Source organism: Neolamprologus brichardi, unplaced genomic scaffold (genome assembly GCF_056152115.1).
Source record: "Neolamprologus brichardi isolate AB-2024 unplaced genomic scaffold, ASM5615211v1 NODE_ptg000108l+_length_69967_cov_1, whole genome shotgun sequence".
NCBI classification, from domain to species: domain Eukaryota; kingdom Metazoa; phylum Chordata; class Actinopteri; order Cichliformes; family Cichlidae; genus Neolamprologus; species Neolamprologus brichardi.
The window spans coordinates 32,311-52,819 of NW_028270083.1; the positions used below are offsets into that span (position 1 = coordinate 32,311).

General features: G+C 43.4%; 1 protein-coding gene and 1 pseudogene across 1 annotated transcript in view; both read right to left on the bottom strand.

Annotated features, from left to right (window-relative positions):
• LOC148095109 (ribonuclease inhibitor-like) overlaps positions 1-17,165 on the bottom strand; it is a 36,720-nt gene extending 19,555 nt beyond the window's left edge. The window contains exons 1-4 of the mRNA XM_087837076.1: positions 17,146-17,165; positions 16,931-16,974; positions 5,069-5,249; positions 1,348-1,524 (exon numbers count right to left, since the gene is read on the bottom strand). Coding sequence (XP_087693202.1) covers positions 1,348-1,524; positions 5,069-5,249; positions 16,931-16,974; positions 17,146-17,165 — 422 coding nt within the window. The remainder of the gene's footprint in view (positions 1-1,347; positions 1,525-5,068; positions 5,250-16,930; positions 16,975-17,145) is intronic.
• Positions 6,243-7,687, bottom strand: LOC148095110 (uncharacterized; annotated as a pseudogene).
• Positions 17,166-20,509: the final 3,344 nt, after the last annotated feature.

Sequence of the window (20,509 nt, forward strand, 5' to 3'; positions counted from 1 at the left end):
GAAACTTATTCTAACCCTGAATGTCAGAGTGTTCCTCCTTCTCTTTCCCATCATTCATGCTGGCAGTGGAGGAGATTTGGATGTTGGACTGTGTTTTGTATTATGTGTGTATGTTTTGTGTTGGACTGCTGTGTGTAAACCAAACGGCCATTTTGCTTTGGATTTCAGACTTTAAGGTGGAATGAAGAGTCTCACTGTGAATTATCCAGTGGAGGATTTTTCTTCTTCTTTGAAGGTTTGAAATGTGAACACTGGGTGTGTCCAAATTCAGGGGCTGCATCCTTCTGAGGCCGCATTTGTAGACCGATTACGTCACAGCGACGCGCCGAAGGCTGTCCAAATTCGTAGACTCCTCCGAATGCAGCCGACAAATGTGTCCTTCATTTCCCCCGAATTTGAAGGATGGGTCGGGCGTGTCATTCGTGGCCCACCATATCCCAGAATTCATAGCGCGGCTCAGCCAATTCCAGTTTCCAATAATGGCGGCCGCTACTACGTTTTAAAATTACTCTTATTACTCTTTCTGGGTCACAAAATAAACTTTAAACATATCGTCAGACAAGAATGTGGGTGTGTAAACTTCAAATATCTGCTCGGTTTATCAAGATATCGCAAATTTGCAATACTGCTTCGACGTTATCGGAGACATCTGTTACCCACAAGCTCGATAGCAAGCCGGGAGCTCGAGGGTCACTAGAACTGCCAAGAACGGCACATCGTTTTCAGATCATCACGGATTTTCGCTACTCAGGTTAAACGTAATATATAAGTCACTTAGATAACCTAAAAATTTTATTGTTTGGCTTTTTTCTGTGTTTTATTTGTAAGTAAATCGGTTTGGCTGAGATTAAAGTTATTAGATTAGATTAGATTGAATAAAACTTTATTAATCCATCGGGTGGTTTTCACACAGCTGAATAAACGTCAAACAGAAAACTGATTAAACAGAAGTGTGAGATGGTCGAGAGTTTAAACCAGTATCCTGTTATATTTTAGATAGCAAGGAGCAGACAGCCAAGTTTATTAAACTCCACCGGGACAGCGGTGACGCTAATCAGAGGCTAGACCGTCCAATTTCACAGCCGTTTACTTCCGGCCTACCCGACCTCCTGAGGACCTGGCCCACATAGACCGTGAAGGCCAGGTCCTCAGGAGGATGCAGCCCATGAATTTGGACACGACCTTTGTTCTGCTACAGTCAATGGACTAAACCAGAGAAGAAAACAGACTTTACCATGAAGATCCTCAGTGTGGATCAGTATAATATCAGCCTGATGTCTGCAGTTTAGTGTCAGCACAACTTTTATATCATATTCATCTCAGCACGACTAAAACATGAAGACTGACCTCAGAGTTTTAAGTCCACATCCTGGACTCTCCAGAAAACCAAACAGATTCTTCACTCCTGAATCCTGCAGCTTGTAGTTGTAGCTCAGGTCCAGCTCTCTCAGATGGGAGGGGTTGGACTTCAGTGCTGCTGCCAGATAATCACAGCTGATCTCTGACAAACCACAGCTCTCCAATCTGTATAAAGAATAAAAGATGTAAGTTTATTAGACAAAGTGTGTGCTTGAAATCATTCAGTGTTTCATCATCTGTTCAGAGCTGAAGAAGGTTCAGAATGTAGAAGTTTAGAAAATGGAAACTCCAAACAGCTGAAGCCAACAGGAAGCATCTTCAAACAAACACAACAAGAGAAAAAACTCTGAATGTTTCACATTAAAGTACATTTATTATAAAAAGATGAAAAGTTGTCAAGTTTTGCTGTGTGAAATTAAAAAAAAACTGAACAGGAATCCTCAGAGTCCAAAACAAAACAAACTCCCAGTTCAGGAGGCCACAGTGGGACTGTGACACTAAAGCTGCACAAAAAAAACTGAAATTTGAAGCTGAAACTGTAAAACTGAAACTGTGAGTGAAAGTGCTCCAGTGTCTGTCACATTACATGAAAATTTCTTATTTCCACATGATGAAAGGATCATTCTTGTATTTCGTGCTGCTTTTATTGAGCCACACTGTGAAACTGTGCTGAGCCACAGCTGAACCAGCATCCCTGTACAGCAGACACTTACAGCGCGTGGCTGCTTCTATTGAACCCTCTAAACAGAGTTTCAGTTTCCTCTTCTGGTCCCAAAGCGCAGAACAACAATGTTTCAAACAGCTTCCTTCAAGCAGCATCAGCCACAGAAATGCAGAGAGAATTATTTGGATGTCTTTCTTATGTTGTATGGTGCTGTGTTGGCATATCTGGTGTCTGTGTTGCTTAGTAAGGATGTATCACTCATCTGCTGCAGCCCCAGATAAACAGAGCTGGACCTGAACCTGGTAGCTTCACTTAGAAGACACTTGTGACGGGAACATGTGAGAAGTTTTGTGCAGACAAGTGTGGATTTAGAGTCTGGGACGAGGTCTCCACAGCCTTTGTGGAGATCCACATTCTGCATACTGCCTGTGAGAAGCTGGAGACATTTCTCCGCCAAATCCACTGAGCAGCTGCTCGTGGTGGTATTAGCTTCATGTGTGTTAGCATTAAGCCTCGGTCACACTCTGCTGTGGACACGGTCACAGCTGGACCCGTGATATCTGAGTCGTCCTTCCTATTAAATGTCTTTGAGGTGAGCTTTAAGCTGCTGCTTGGGGTGCATGTACAGCTGGTTATTGTACTGGAAATGTTCTGCAGACAAGTCCACATGCTCACAACAAAGCTCAGTGTGGACACCGCTGTGCATGCTCCATAAACCGCTACAACATGTACCTCAGGAATCAACAGCTCCCACCTCGTTTTCTTTGAACAACTATTTTTAGCTGCTGTGTTTTTGTGTTTCTGCAGACCTCAGACATCCTGCTGCTCTGGAGAACTGAACCTCTAAAGGGCTCAGTCTTTATCTCCAAAAAACAAATCTGATCATGGAGACTCACCAGGTCAGCTGATCTGACCCAGAGTTGGGAGGTCGCCTTGTAATCGGAAAGTTGCCGGTTGGAGCCCCGGCTAGGACAGTCTCGGTCGTTGTGTCCTTGGGCAAGGCACTTCACCTGTTGCCTACTGGTGGTGGTCAGAGGGCCCGGTGGCGCCAGTGTCTGGCAGCCTCGCCTCTGTCAGTGTGCCCCAGGGTGGCTGTGGCTACAATGTAGCTTGCCATCACCAGTGTGTGAATGTGTGTGAATGGGTGGATGACTGGATGTGTAAAGCGCTCTGGGGTCCTTAGGTACGGTGGTCTCTAGAGACCAAGCACGTACAAACTCCAAAACACTTGCAAATTCCAAAACACAACGGAAGTGCTCGAGGATGCTAGGGGCAGTGTTGAGCTCGATTTGCAAAATAAACGGCAAGTTTGTCTGTATGGGACGGTCTAGTCTCCGTCGCGCTTCCCAGGTTGCCTAGCAACCATGATACTAACCGCTGGAAACGTGTCATACAACTTTGTTTGACAGAAATGAAGGAGAACATATTTTGTTCATTTGTTTGTTTGTTTCTACAAGAGCTTTGTGTGAGGTACTGTAGCTATACTCATTGAATACCTATAGCACACAGACTTTACCTTGGGTCGAGTATGGTGGAGATGAAGTACAGTGAGTTTGTCTCGACGTCACTGAAGCGCTTCTTGACAGCTGCCAGTAAGGTTGCTTTCATTGTCTTGACGCCGTGGTCCTCGTCTTTTTCTCTGTTTAGAAGTCTCACTAGCACAGTCACAGCTGGGATGACATCAGAGGCTAGTGCGTCGTAGCTACTCACTTTTTTAGTTAGTTCCTCAAAGGGGGCGAGGATGGCAACAGTCGTCTCCATAAGAGCCCATTGGTGAGCGGTGAGATAGTCAGGGAGTTTGTGCTCGGACACGCCCAGCACTCGCTTTTGCTCAATCAGGGACTGGAGCATGTAATACGTGCTGTTCCAGCGCGTCTGTACGTCCTGCTGCAGTCTCTTTATTGGTTGGTTGAGCTGTCCCTGAATGTCCTCGAGGCGGGAGTAGGCTAAGGCGGAATGTTTAAAATGCCCAACTATTTTCCGTCCCACTGCTATAGCATCAGCTATGCTCCTCTGTGCTAATAAGCATGGGTAAATAAGCGTGGGTAAACTCTTTGTACTCGTTGTCGTGTTGGGAATTTAGGTGCTTGATTAAATTACTTGTGCGCTACCTTTTGAACCTCCTCTGGACAATTTCGCTGAGCACTATATGCAGTCCGCCTTTGTTTTCGCATCTTCGTTCACTTTGAAATAGTTCCACACAGCTGACATGTCTCGCCTCCCCTTCTCCCAGCTCCGAGCTGCAGCCGGGGCTTGGGGGCGGGCACTCGGCGCCTTTGATTAACCCTTTACATGCCGCTCAAACATAGACAGGTCTCAGACCGTGGTATCGGTCCCCGGCATCGGGGGACTTTTAACGAGTACGAGTACTTTAGAAAATGTGGTATCGAGGCCGATACCAGATACCGGTATCGGTATCGGTGCATCCCTAGTTGACTAGATATTAGACCGACAGTTTCAAGGTTTTCTCTGTGGATTATAAATTTAAGAAGATGTGACATTTATCAAGAAATCCTGCTCTCTGGATTATTTCCATAAACTCTGAGCTGGAACACATCTACAGTGCTGGAAGTGCCCATCTCACCAACAACCTCACTGTGTATATTCACTTTTTAACCCTTTGTGAAACAATAAAGGTTTAAATCTGAGTATTAATCTTTGTTAGTGCAAACACCTCTAATAGGTTACTTTGGCCTTTCCAAGTCATATCTTCAATTGAAGTCTGCACTCCAGGCTTCTAAAACCATCTTAGCTTAACAAGCACTCCAATCTAGAGGAGAGCTGCACTAACAGGTGTGACTGATAAGATCTGACCTGCAAGGACACTCATGTCAATTGGTATCAGGATAAGCAGGGAAGACATGGACATTAAGTCTGTCAGGCTGCCCGAGTCCCGTCACACACGTCAGCTCAGAACTCTGCATTATCTACTGATCCCTGATCAGGGATCAGATGTTCTACAAAGAGTAGAACAAGACTTCCTGTATAGGGGTCTGTGGGCCTACCGATCCACAGTGTCAGCACAACAAAAACATGATGACTGACCTCAGAGTTTCAAATCGACATCGTGGATTCTCCAGAAAACCACACAGCTGCTTCACTCCTGAATCCTGCAGGTTGTTGTAGTCTCCACTCAGGTCCAGTACTCTGGGATACGATGGGTTGGACTTCAGTGCTGCTGCCAGGTAAGCACAGCTGATCTTTGACAAACCACAGTCCTTCAAGCTGTATAAAGAACAAAAGATGTAAGTTTATTAGACAAAGTGTGAGCTTGAAATCATTCAGTGTTTCATCATCTGTTCAGAGCTGAAGAAGGTTCAGAATGTAGAAGTTTAGAAAATGGAAACTCCAAACAGCTGAAGCCAACAGGAAGCAGCTTCAAACAAACAAGAGAAAAAACTCTGAATGTTTCACATTAAAGTGAAAAAGTCATGTCTTTCCTTCAAGGGACCACCTTGAAGGCTTCACTTTTAAAGGTTAAGTGTGAAAGAAATGGACATATTTAAAGTCCTACACCTTTTTCCAGTCACATTATTAAAGCAGACAAACTACAAGCTCATTTTCATTCCAACAAGTCATCTTCTGACCTGGACTAACAACGCTGGTCTCTATGTGCAGCTGGCTGTGAGACCAGTCCTCAGGGACCGTCTGCAAAGTGCAACACTGAAAGAACATCACACACTAATTTGCTTCCAGCACTTTCACACAGACATCTACTGTCATTATTTTCACCAAACTCTGTGGATCCTTTATTGCAAATTCAAATGGGATTCAAAATGTTGAGTCAAATTGTTGAATGTTGTCATTGTGTTTCTAAAATTTGTTAACTCTTAGTTCAAACTATAGGATCAACGATGTGAGTGAAGCCAACTGAACCCTGAGCTGCCTCTCCTGTGGTAGGATCTCTAATCCACACTGGTTTAGAGATTCTATGCTGATTTAACTGACCATTTGCAGACTTCACATAAATTGTGCCATTTGAAGGATCAACTCAAGACACATGATCCTTTAAAACAGTTTTATCTGCACCTGAATCACACAGAAATTGAACAGTTTTGCCTTGCACAGTTAACGTGCGAACTGGTTTTACTTCTTTCCCTGACACATTTAACAATACTTCAGTTAAATCTAGAGTCTGAAACACGGGCTGTTGTAGATTCTGGCAAGCTAAAGGATCATTTGTACATGTATGTGTGTTAGCAGTGTCAACAGGTGCTAGTCATTTATTATAATAAGGGTTTCTTGGATCAGGGCGTTTATACTCTTCAGGCATGCGAGATGGCCCATTTCCCCACATGCATAGCACTTATCATCTCTTTTACCACGGTTATCCTGGGGTCACCATGGGCCTCTACCTCTCCTACTCCTGCCTCTGTTTTGCCCTCTTCCAGCCTGTCCCTGAAACAAAATTTCATCTACTAAAAAGGCAGCGCCCTCAGAGCTTTGTGGCTTCTTTTTTTTATTTTTAATAACTTCCTGTGCATGGTGGGCCCAGTTCATGCATTCAATGGACCCGTCAGTGTTCTGATTAACATTTTGTTTTCTGATGAGAGCAGCAATGCGTGGATGGAAGCCATTCATCAGAGCATGTTTTAACTGCTGCTGATATGGGCTGGCCTTCTCCGCACTCTCTTCAGGGCCGCTATGTTCTTTGAAAACTTCCTCTAATCTTGCCCTGAACTCATGAACATCCTCTCCTTCTTTCTGCATGCATTGGGCAATTTTGTTGTAATCTACAGAAGCTTTAAAGGTATTTCTAAGATGCTCATAAACCCCATCAACTTGGCCTCTTAAATTTGCATGTCCATAGGGTAGGACGGTATTACCATCCCTCCCTGTGTAGGTGCCTCGCACCCGAGCCCAGTTATATGTGAGACACTTCCTAAAAGTGGCTTCTGTTTCCTGACCGTTTAAGCGGTACGAGGAGCAGAGTTGCTTGTGTCGGGCGATAAATTCATCAACATTAGTCAACGGGTTTCCTAAACCTTTACATGCCTCTGCACATTCAGATTCAGTCCATGGCCTGTAAACACAAATAACACGGCTTTGGTCACTTTCAACACCAAAATGGGGATTTGCGACCTCCACCATGGGAAAGGTATCATGGATAGGGTAGACAGGCATACCAACTGCACTCGCCTCATCCCTTTTAGTTTTGGATCTAGTTCCATAAGGGCTTAAATATTTTGCTGCGGCATCCCCAAACTCCTGCCGTACTCTATCCTCCTCCTCTCTCTCTCTCTTCTCCTGCTTTTCTTCCTCCTCTCTGGCCTCTCTCTCCCTCTCTAATGCTGCTCTACGCTGTTGGTCCCTTAACGTCAGCACCACTGAAGTAGACCGCACCGTCTCATCTTCAGGTTTCACAGCTAATGCCTGCAAAGCTGCTCTCTTCGCGTTCGCTGCCTCCTGTCTTTTCTGCGCCTGCTCTAACCACAGTTTAGCGGACGTCAGTTGCAACTCTCTCTCCTGTTTCATTTTCCCTTTTGCACAAGCTGCCTTTACTGTCAACTAGTCTACTAACATTTGACATTGTCCTACAACTAATTTACCTTCAAAATCATATTTTTTACGCCAATGTCCTAAATACTTTGCGCTACCGGGAGCGAATTTCATCATAAACTTCTCGTCACCCTCTGACACACTCTTGGTTGCTTGGGAACCCATAATAACAACAACAGCTGGCGTCACAGACCACGTGTTCTGCTCCGCACCCACTCACACAAACACACTAACACAACAACAACAACAACAAAATAGGCCTATTGTCCAGCACAGTCTGGACCCCGCGAAACTTCTCAACACCCCACTGAGCGGTGGAGAACTCACTACAGTACCCCACAAAGCGGTCTGTATTTCACCCCACTAAGACGGTGAACCAAAATAAAGTTCGAACTGCACAACTCTGCGACTTAATGCTTCTGTACAAAAAAACCCCACTGAGCGGCTTTGTACATCGCCCCACTAAGACGGCGAATTTTAGCCCCACTGAGCGGCCACGGACAACGCCCCACTGAGCGGCGAAGACGTACGATTATAGAAGTAGACTTTTTTATAAACTTACTTGGAGTTGCTTATTGCGTGTAGCATCAGTCCCGAATCCCGTCAATCGTCATCCATCGAGGAGAAAAAAACAGACGGCTAATCCACCGGCCCGATGACGAATTCTCACGCCTCGGGACTTTGCTGCAGGACCTCTATAAGTCCTGGCTGACGTCAGTCTGTCGGCGTGTCTCTTTTCCCCTCGGTGAATGTCGACTCCAGGGATCCGGCTCTCGAAGGACCAATTAATGATAGGTTTGTAGCATAAACCTATTCGCTGGAACGTTAAGGACAACTTGCTACACAGCAAAAAGCAAGACACAAGGCACCATAGTTCTTTGTGTTACTCATGCATGAGGGAGACCTGCCTGGAGTCAAGTGTCGTTCCACCACTTGACCTCCGTCAGACTCTCAGCCAGGTTCCCCATAGCACTCCTTTTATTGTGGTTACATGAATATGCATAGGGTCATTAACATATAACATCTTATATAGGTATACATGTGAACAAAGAATACTGTGTGTGTGTGTGTGTGTGTGTGTGTGTGTGTGGGGTCAGAGTATGACCCCATAAATGACTTCCCTAAACCTACTGGTCTGGAAAGTCCAGCAGTTCATGTAAACAAAAGGCACTTAGACTAAAACAGATATAGCTACGTTGATCCTACCATAAAACAATAAAACAAGGTACGACCTCTTCCCATGCTCCCAGGATGTAGGTGTGGATTCCAGAACACTCTGGAATGTACACCAAGCCTTTGCAGCCTGCTAAAGATCACACATCCTATCACTACACAATTGATTATACATCTCTAAGCATATATGGTTAAATATTTCCTAATACAAATGACAATAATAAAATCTAAACCCATCAGTCTGCTCGGGTGATTGCCAACAGAGAGCGGCTAGTTGCGGGTGGCTGGGCGAGTTCCATCCTTGAGGTGATGAGGGCGGAGGTGGAAGCATAGCGGCCGGAGACGCTGAGGCCTGATGCGGGCTCTCCATCAGCGGACTCGCTGGTGAAGTAGCCAAGTCCATTGGCGGGGTGGGCGGTGGAGTAGCCAGGTCCATTGGAGGGCTGGGTGGTGGCGTAGAAGCAGCTGATGGTCGGAGGGATGATGGAGATAGAGCGCTGAGGGTTCCAAAGCTGTGGTGAGGCATGGTTGTTTTAAGACGATGTGGACGAGAGAGCGGTTGCGGTTTTTAAAAGGACAGGGTGAGGAGGAGGCGGGGTAAGGGGGGACCGGATGAGGGGCGGGGGCTATGTAGAGCGTGGCGGGTTATTTCCAACAAGGACCACCTGAGTTGTAGTTTTACTCAGCTTAAACAGCTCTAATATTCTCGCATTCTTCTCAGCCACCATCTTCAGCCAGTCCTGAGTCGGAATTCGAAGCAATGTGCTGAAAACACCGGAGTGGGTGTTTGTGAGGTCCAGCACAAAATCATCTTTGTAAGCTCGATCGCATGTTTGGCGACTAGCTCTACATATCCATCTAGAAAATGGAGTCTCCCACTGGGTGTATGTCTCGGTTTTGGTCACCATGTTTGCAGTCCGGTGCCTGTTGGGCTCCTGGGTGAATGGCGGGAATGAGTAGGCCTCTTTGAAAACCCGATGCATCCGTGTTTGCTGGTCTCTGGTTCGCGGTTGCTGCGAGCTCGTTTCCCGCAGGCTTCTCTGTATTTCGGGGGTTGTGATGAGAGTGAGAACAGCCCAGTAAGAGCAAGTAAAAGCGATCCGCGGTGTGAGTGGACCAAAACTTTCACCCGCTTTGAGTTGATAGAAAAATATTTCACCCTCTGGAAGGCTGAAGGCATAGCCCCAAAACCCGCCATTGTTGAGCATGAATCTCTCCTCCAAACGGTTAGCATCTGCTGTTGGCTGCACTCTGCAAAGGTGCATTCGTGTGAGTTCTGGCGTGGCAGAGGACCTGTAGCTGGTTACAGGAGTTTGAGAGACCACAGTGAGGTTGGTAGGTCTGGCGGCCATGATTCTTTTTGAAAAGAGAGAAAACTTGGTTGTTTTTTCTGAGAGAAAAGCTTGCTTGTTTTTTCTGAGAGAAAAAAACAGTTAAATTTAAGATGAAATGTTAGATTATTTATCCTGAATGCCAGTAACAGAATAAACCTATCGCTGAGAAGGTAAATCAGACATGCAGCCGATTGGCTAACCGGGGTGCGAAGGGAGCCGCCCCATTGTTATGTGATTGGCAGCGGGGCTAAGTTAGGCGGAGTTGGTCTCTGGCGGAAATTTCGAACGAAGAGTCAGAATCATTAAGCAGCAGATGTGGAGCGAACAAGCAGGAAATATTGTGCTCTAGAAGCGGTTGCGGGTGGATTAAGAGCAAAGGGAGAACTTAGACTCTGCGTTGAATTTTAGAGGTAGCTGGTAAGAGGGATCGTTTTGAAGAAAACAGACTAAGGACTTTTCAGGATTTTTCCCCTGTTTCCGAATATAAGGTTTTTTGGGAATAAAAGGGGTAGCTAGCAGGGTTTTCAGGAGATTTTCCCTGGTTATTTAGTCTAAGGATCGGGGTGAATTTGAGAAAAACGAGTAACGTTTTTTCAGGTGTTTTGGAGAAAACGCGGAGGAGTTTTGCCTATACTCCGCAGAGGATCGGGGTGGGAGCCGCGGGAAGACTAAGGATTTTTTCAGGATTTTTCCCCTGTTTCCGAATATAAGGTTTGGGGAAAAGAGGGGTACCTAACAGGGGGTTTTTTGGAGAAAAGAGTTTTTTATGTTGGGAGCCGCGGTGCGTTTTTCGGGGATTGCGAGAGTTTAATTTTATTTTTTTAATTTTTTTTTAATTTTTTTTCACGATTCTGAGTTTTATTCTAAATCTCCTTGTCCGGATTAAACAAATGCATATAAATTGAAATAAAGTTTTGCCCCAAGGCATGCAGCCTGTATTTCTGGCCATACTGAACGTTACAAAAGCACAAGTTTAACTAAGCAGTTTCACTATGGTTTAACACATTTTTAAACACACAAGCACGGACCTGAGACACACAAAGCGAGTCCGGAGACACAGGCGCGCCCACGCGCGCCCAGACACACAGCCTCGGGCACGCGCCCTCGCACACACGCTGACCCACCACCAGATGGCGTTTTTTAAGCATAAAAAAAAATAAAAACTTTTTTTTACATGGATTAAAAAATAAAAGAATGCTATTTGATATATAAGAAACTTAAATAATCAATTAGTTCTTTTTAGGGGGAAAAAGCAATGAGCTATGAACTAGCATATTTTTATGAATATCATATTTTTATGAATATCATATTTTTATTACTTCCTTTATTACTTCCCGGGCCATAAATCTCTCTAGGGGGCCATAAATCACTCAGTTTGACATAAGGGGTATAATATCCCTCCTGAATTTATTTAATATTACTTTCTAGTATCAGCTGATGTTTGCTGGAGCCACAGCTGTAAAAGCTGCTGGTCATGATATCGGTTTGGTTATCTGGTGAGAGGGAAACATGAAGATGAGACCAGGAGATGTCCTTACTGAATCATCAGAGCTGAACAGGTGATGGAGAAACAGGGTTATCTTTTAGGTGACATGAATGAGTTGAAGGGAAGTTATGAACTGTTTCTGAAAGACAAATAACACCAGGATCCTTTTCTATGTAGCTGACAGCTGATAACTGTGCAGGGGCGGGTCTAGCAAAGTGTTGCCAGGGATCAATGTAGGGCATTAACAGGGAGAGGGAGGCACAAAGAAATACTTTTCTTTCTTATTCTCATTTAAAATATCTAGCTTTAAAAAAATAATTATCTGAGTCTTACAACAAACAATTGATAGTTTGATACATATACCATCAGAACAGTGAACATCACTGTTACAACAGTGTTTATTTTCATTCAAAGACTTTATGAGTTTTCCTGTAATGGTGGGCCGGTCTCTAGTCAAAATCCCCAGGACGATTTTTTTGTCCCAGTCCAGCTCTGTATGCAGCTCATCTGCAGTCTGGTGTTACCTACATCTTCCTATTCAGAAGGCAGAATTTCCGAGTTCTGAGTACAATTGAAAGCACCACGACTGCAGTTTTTGTGTTGGATGTAAAAAGCAGGCTAGAATCATGCAGCGGTCAACGACGGTCCAGGCGTGGGATTTCTCTTGTGGAAATGTGCACATTATTTTTTCCTTTCTATTGGTAGGTGGCACAGTGCACTTGTGGCAAGTAAGCAAGTTAGAAGACTGGCAATCTTGCTGGGTATCCAGTTACGGAAGCAACACATTAACAAGAGAATTCTGAGTAAAACCAAAGTTACTTTCCCTAGTAACTAGTTACTCTTAAAGTAACGAGTAACTTGAAATAACTGAGTTACTTTTGATAGAAGTAACTAGTAATGTAACTAAGTTACTAATTTAAAGTAACTTACCCAACACTGATGACAACACATGAGCCAAAATCAGACTCCGAGCGCTACGATGCTAAAGATCAGAAGATCCAGTGTGACATCATCGTTACCTGGCAACAGAAGCCCTCAGCCCATCTGACTTTATTGGAGGATATTTACACCAGCAACACTGTTTAGTTTGATATGACGGATTAACAACATGCACTGTGATGTCCAGTTCATCTGTAATAGATACTGGATCTAATCAGTGAGCAGATATTTGATCACCTTATTTATAACTATACTAGAAACAAATACAACTGTGTTGGTGATTCATGCAAACTTGCATATCAGCCTTTTAAGGTTTTGTAGTATTGAGAACAAAGAGGTTGTGTTAGGGCTGAAAACCCCGACTTGTTCTCCTCTGCAGGTCATCAAATGCACTACAGACGTTTGTATTTGCACAAGCCTGTATATGTTTGATAGCTTTATTATTCTCTGTTCAAAGACAATAAATGTGGAAAATGTCTCATGTAGTATCAGCTTCATTTAAAAATGACTGCAAACATTTAGAGAACATGTGCTGCTGTTTGTCCTACATTTCCAACACTGAATGAACCCTGAAAACGTGATGGCAGGTGGCATATTGGAGTTCACATGAAATATAGGCTGTATGAAGACTGGAAAATATAGATGAGAAAAATATGCAGCCAAACATTTGTGGACATGGATAAACTCTCTGATCCAAAAAGCAGGAAGTGACACAGCTAGAAAATGACAGCGTGTAACAGCTGAAGTCAAATGTAATGCAGAGTTGAATCTGCACTTGGATCCATCTGTGAAAGGTCCACATGTAGGGATTACATGAGTCCTGATGTTTGTCAGTCCAGCTTGATAACTCCATCTACTGTGGGCTACATATACTGGGGCTGGTAGCTCCGTAGTGTTGGAAAGAAACTATTCAATGTGCATATTTTAAAATCAGAGGCTCTTCTAACACAGGAGCCATGTTGAGTTTAGATCACAGCCGACCACCGGCAGTCTGAAATGGAATGAAGCCCATTGACAGCGAGCAGGTCTAAACAGGAATGGAACGCACCGATTTGTATGCGTGGCAATGATGTGGCTGCAGCTGACACATGATTGGTTCAAACTAAACATCAGACACATTTCACAGAGTTCACAAATACACTCACGTTTTTATCTTTGAAGATCATCATAAAGTAGAATTTATGGTCCAGTAGACAACAGCAGGTGGTTTGAGCCCTTCTGATGCAGCAGAAACAGGATTTGGAGGAAGATGTTAATAGATTAGAAAGAATTGTACACTGTGAATCAATGCAGGTCTTTCTAGATAGACAGATCTTTAATAATCCCTCAGGTAGGTTCCTCTGGGAAAGTCACAGATAGAGACACCAATTCTGACGTCCTTTGAGAGCCTGACTTTGAATTTTCATCACTCGTCATGTACACAGATGTTAATTCTACATATTCCTAGTACTGAACTCTAAATCAATATGAAGAAAATGCTCCTACTAATCTGCATATATGTTGATATCAAATCCTTTTCCAGCACATGGATAGATCTATATAAATCTTTCAATCTAATCAGAATGGGCACAGTGTTGTTATTGCAGCACTCCCTGATGTTTGAAAAGCTAAACATCAGGGAGTGCTGCAATAACAACACTGTGCCCATTCTGATCAGATTGAAAGATGATACACACGACCACTTGTCGTGGTCGTGTGTAGGATTGTGTTTTCCTTCCTTTGTGCAGTTCTTACAGTAAACATGGTTGAATGTTTCCTGTTCCCCTGATGCTTCTTCCTGTTGGATAAAGTTGGTTTAGAACAACATGTTCTTATAGGTTTCAATGAACTTCAAACTGTGATCCACTTACAAAACTGTCTCATTTTATTGGAACAATCCACATTTGCATCCATTCACGGTACATTTGACATCTGGTCTGAACACGTTTGTACACATGATGAAAGGACAGATGGTGTTTGTGTGTCCTTCTTAAACTTAGTGTGAATGCTTCATCGTGTAGAACTACTTAGAACAAAGTCTTTGGGAACATTTGGAGAACACGTTTAGGAAAGTAACATCCTGGTAGAACATTTTCTTAAAGCAAAGCAGAGCTGCAACATGACTGTGAGGATTCAGAATAATAAAGTCAGATTATTATGAATACTAAAGTGCACCTTAATGCTGCCAATGAATACACATGTTCTTTGTGAAAGCATGTGTGAGAACAGCTGACATGCACTACACTGACCCCATTCGCTCCATTTCTTCATCCACTTCTTGCTCTTGTGCTTGAAATGAGACGCAGACGCAGCAAAAGTAAGAGGCTCTAAAATCCACAAAAAGGGGGCTCGTTAGATCAGGATATTGGATGTGATCCATAGAAAACATGGATAATACACCACTTTATTTGAAGACATCTGTAGCACTGCCTCAGTTCTGGATGTTTCCACAGACTCCTCTGTGCACTAAAGAAAAGGTCAAAGGTCAGCAGCACATGTAGTTGGGACAATTCTTCATTTACAAACAACGGTCGCACAAACTATACAATTATTTTCCTCCAATTACGACTTTTCACTTGCAGAAATGGTCCTGTGTGATTTCTAGGCTGTGATATGAAAAACTAGTTCCTAATGGCAGCGATTCACTCAGTAAACATGTGTTTCCTTTACCAACCTCACACACAGATCCAATAAGATCAGGAAGTGGGCAGTATAGTACAATATGTGTTATTTTGTACTGTACTGCCCAAACTAAAGATCTGCTGAAGTGTTGGAAATGATTCAGATGTTTATTTTGGACGATACAGCAGAAGATCAAACATGAAAGTGGAGATAACACAGAAGACCTGCAGCAAAGGGTCAGAGGTCAGACTGGGCCACTGGATTCAACAATGAGCCAATGATCATCTTGTCAAATAGTGACTAAAGCAGAGCCCTGACGTTCTGACATTTATCACACAGTTAGAACAAATGTCTGCTGATGACTTCATCTCAAGAAATGACTGATAGATGTCAATTCATTGATCAGCTGCTGCTGCTGATCTTCATCGTGCACAGAAACATTCAGCTTGTTTCAATCAGTAAATAACTCCCACTACTCTCATTTTGAGCTGTTCCCACTCAAAATGCTGTTAGAACAATGATCATTGTAGAACTTCACAAACATCACGTGTTGTTTTCCACATGTAAGATCAGCAAACATACAGAAACTTCCTGTTGCCACACACGGCCTCTAAAATCTCTTCCACGGTTTCTGTCTGAAGTCCACTCTCTGTGTCGGATCCACAGGTAACAACAACATCTTATTATCATGGTTTTCAATGTGTCTCCTTGTAAAAAGTCCAACCAATGAACAAATGTGTATATTTGTGGAGGCCGAACAAAAGCATGACACATTTCTCTGTTTCTATAAACTGGTGTCAAACACAAATATGAAGAGTTTCATTGACAGACTCCAAAATGCCCCCGCAGTGAATCAAAGGGAAATCCTACAGTGTGGCCAGAGAATCTTAATGGCTCGAACATCAACACATCCACAATGTTGGATCCAGTTCTACCTCACAGAGTTACTAAGACACACCCTCTGCCAGCATTACAACAGCTCCACCTGCTTCACCTGCCTCCTCAGCATCTGTACACCTGAAGAGAAAAGAAAGGCTCCAAAAGCTCAAATCTACAAAGGATTCATGAAGTTTCATCCAACAATAACATGTTTGCCTTCCACAGTGTGCTGTTAGACACCACTGTACCTCTGCCATTTCAAAAAGAGCAGCTTGCTAACATTTTGGCTCCAAACACTTTGTGTTTAAATTCCTGATCTCGCACACCCCTCTTTGCAGTTATTCATTTGTAAAACATGTTTGGAATCATGTATGATTTTCTTTCCAGTTCTTACGTGTACACCACTTTGTGTTGGTCTTTCACGTGGAATTCCAATAAAATTCATTCATGTTTGTGGCTGTAATGTGAAAAAAATGTCAAAAAGACCAAGGGGGCCGAATACTTTTGCAAGCCACTGTATATAAAAACATGATATTTATCTCATAAAAACATGATGTTTATTATTCAAAGGTGTTTGAAAGCCTTTCCAGGTGAGTTTGATCCAGGAGGGTCTGAAGCCAGAGTCAGACAGAGACTGTGCAGAGACTGTAGAAGGACAGAGCAGCAGCAGAGCAGTCCAGATACACTGATGATGCTCTGTCAGATCCAGAGGGACACACAGGGATGATGCTGGACTCTACATTGTGTCTGACAGTGGAGCTGTTCTCAGAGCAGTTCACTCTGCAGCACTGACAGTCATCTGCACTTCTTCTCATTCCTCTATCAGTCACTGCTGGATGAAGCTCTCCTCTCCACCTCCCAGTAACATGGCCCAGTCAGAGCGTCTCTACACACAAGTTGCTGCTGCTTCAACCTCTCTGGATCATCAGGACACAGCTCCTCCTCTCTCAGCACACACACCGTCCTGTTTACCATCATCAGCTCCACCTGCAGAGAGAAGAAAGAAGAGCAGAGGAGATAAACGAGTGTTTCCAGAGACTCTTCATCAGCTGTCAGTCAGTGATGCAGCACATCCAGTATAAAGAGCAGCAGGGACTTCAGTGCTGGGACTGTACTAGGACTCATTGTTGCTTCACTTTTTCTAATCTTTGGATTTTTATTGACGTTTTTCCCTCCTAGTTTTAGTTTGGACTTTCATTCATTAGCATAACCTTGGTCTGTCTTGATGCATTCTCAATCATCCAGGTAAGTAAATCTCCAAAAGTTGAATCTGTTCATCTGGACGTAGCGTTTTCAGTGGGAGAAATGTTTCGTCACTCATCCAAGTGACTTATTCCGTCTCAGCTGACTGCAGGTTTCAATCTCATAAACAGTACATTTGCAAAATGACTAAAACCAGCCCACTGGCTTTTGTTGCCTGCTTCCAGGCAACAAAAATCCTCCAGAAGGCACACCATCAGCTACTTAATGAACGAGTGAGGGAAACAAATGTCAACATCGACATGCTAAAATCTCAAGAGGGCTGGATCCGATAGAGACTTACGATGCTTCTAGATGAAAGCACTCTTAAAAAGGTGTTTGACTTTACTGAGAAGGCTCGTCTAGCACAGGACAAGAAGTCTAAGACCATGCAACAAAGGAAGTTTGACTTACTTGTTATACGTCGGAAACCACCGCAAAATACGAAGAGTGTCCTCAGTGGCCAGAAGAGAGAAGGATGCGACACTGAGGATGTGGACAAGTGGGTGAAGAATGACAGACTGCTTACCCAAACAGAGAAAAACATCCTTGCTAAAGGGTTTAATTTTGCTGTCACTCCGAGACAAATCCCACTAGTGGAGCTGATCACAGCCACAGAAACAGCAATTCAAAACAACAATATTGCAGAAGTGGAAGCAGAGCAACTACAGACGAATGTTTCGGCCTGTCTCAGTAATGCAAAGCCCCCAGCATCCAATATCACCATGGGGGAGAGGAAGGCATTCAAATCGCTTAGTGATGACAACAACATTATCATCCTTCCGGCAGACAAGGGTAGGTGCACAGTATTGCTAAACCAGAAAGACTATCATGAGAAGATTTTGTCACTACTCAGTAGGGCTGCCACAAATGATTATTTTGATAGTCGGCTAGTCACTGATTATTTATGTGATTAGTCGACTAATCAGATCATGCATCCATTGGACATAAAATGTACACCTTATTGCACCAGCATTGATCTGCTCTTATATCTTAGCTTACAGCTTGAAGTGTTTAAGGTATGTGCTAACTAAAAATAAAGACAAGATGGTATTTTATTAAATTTTAATGAAATCAGTTATCTGCTTGACATTTATTCAGCTGTGTAAAAATTATAACTTTAATCTCAGCCAAACCGATTTACTCAGGAACAAATAAAATACAAAAAAAAAGGCATTCAATAACATTTTTAAGTTATCTAAGTGATTTATATATCATGTTTAACCTGAGTAGCGAAAGACGGCGGTGTGGTTTGTAAACGATTTGCCCGGAGTCCGGGCAAATCTAGTGAGCCTTGAACCCCGCTGAGCTATCGAGCTAGTGGGTAACAGACATCTCCGAAAACGTCAGAGCACTTTTGAAAATATGTGGTGTCTTGATAAACTGAGCAGATATTTGAGGTTTACACAGTTACATTCTCGCCTGAAAATATGTTAAACGTCTATTTTGTGACCCAGAAAGAATAATAAGAGTAATATTAAAACGAACTAGCTGCCGCCATTATTGGAAACTGAGCAGGGCCGCGCTATGATTTCTGGGATACAGCATCTTCTTCTTCAGGGTTTAACGGCAGCTGACATCCTTGTACATGTAGTGCTGCCATCTTCTGTTTCAGTCCGTTATTACACTCTTAAATCCTACTACTTATTCTTATACTTATACTTCATACTTCAAATTATTCGTCGATGATTTTGATAGTCGACTAAATGTGGCAGCCCTACTACTCAGTGATGAAAATACTTACGAGCCCCTGAAACATGACCCAGGAAGTGGCTACAGGAAGAAGGTGATAGACTGTCTGAAGCAGTTAGAACAAGACAAAGCTATTGACCGGACCTCATGCCACAGGCTGTACCCAGGGGAGTCTACACCAAGTCTGTATGGTTTAACGAATATACATAAACAGGGTGCACCTTTAAGACCAATTGTCTGTATGATCAACTCGGTCACCTATAACATCCCCAAGTTTCCTCAACCCACTGGTGGGCAGCTCTGAACACCACATCCAGAACAGCCTGGATTTTGTTGAGAAGGAGAGAGATGTCATTATGGAGGCAGATGAAACCATGGTCTCGTACGACGTTACATCTCTCTTCACTTCCCAGTGACAGAAGCGTTGGAGGTAGTCCGTAAGAGATTACAGGATGACACCAACCTCAGCAACAGGACCACTCTCAGCACTGACCAAGTGTGTTTGCTTTTGGAACTGTGTCTTCATTCCACCTACTTCACATACAAGGGTCAGTTCTACAGGCAGAAACATGGATGTGCCATGGGCTCCCCAGTTTCACCCATTGTGGCCAATTTGTACATGGAAGAAGTGGAAGAGAGGGCTTTGCTATCCTACTCTGGAACACCACCAAGCCATTGGTTCAGGTATGTGGATAACACATGGTTGAAAATCAAATCTCAGGACGTACCTCAATTCACGGATCAAATTAACTCGGTGGACCAACACATGAAATTCACCAGGGAGGATATGAAAAGTGGCAGGTTAGCCTTCTTAGACTGTGAGATTTCCATCAGTAATGGGGGACATCTAAAAGCTGACGTGTACCGTAAACCTACACATATGGATCAGTAGGGCTGGGCTATATCATACCGTTCACGATAATACCGGTGTAATGTTTGGTAACGATAGGAAAATGAAATATCAAAATAGAATATGGGTAAAACACGCATGCGCAGTGCCTATGTTTACATACGCACATGGTGGCGACGCAGAATAAGAAGAGTGAAAGCGGATCGTTGAATGAAACAGATGAACCAGAACTTGTTTGTAAAAATGCTGCAGCTTCAGTGGTGTGGAAATGGTTTGGCTTTCGTCTGTCAGATACACAACAAAGCACTATTTTTGGTAGCGCATGCTAACGGGCCGTCGTTATTACCGTGTTGTTTGGCACACTTAAAATCAATCCTTTGATTTTTCTAAAAGTCGACAGTGTGCCTTATGTATGAATTCTGGTTGTGTTTACTGACCTCGAAACGATTTTATGTACACGGCGCTCAAAAATCTGTCAAATGTTTCAGTACGACTTTGCTAAGCTACGAAGCCGCACCGCTAGATGGATTGTCGGAACATTACGGCTATCGTGGGCGGAGCCTCGCGGAGTGATACGTACTGTGCTTCAACATAATATTACCGTATTGTGTGTGTATAACCTCTTTTTAAGTTTTGTGGATATTATACATGGTTATGCTGAGGATATGTCGGCCAGTTTCCACTGGAAATGCCTTTTGGTTAAACTGTCAGCAAGGAATTTGCACTATTACATTTTTATATGACTTTAATGCACATAAAAAAAAACAGCTGCTTGTTTAAGAGAAAATACATTG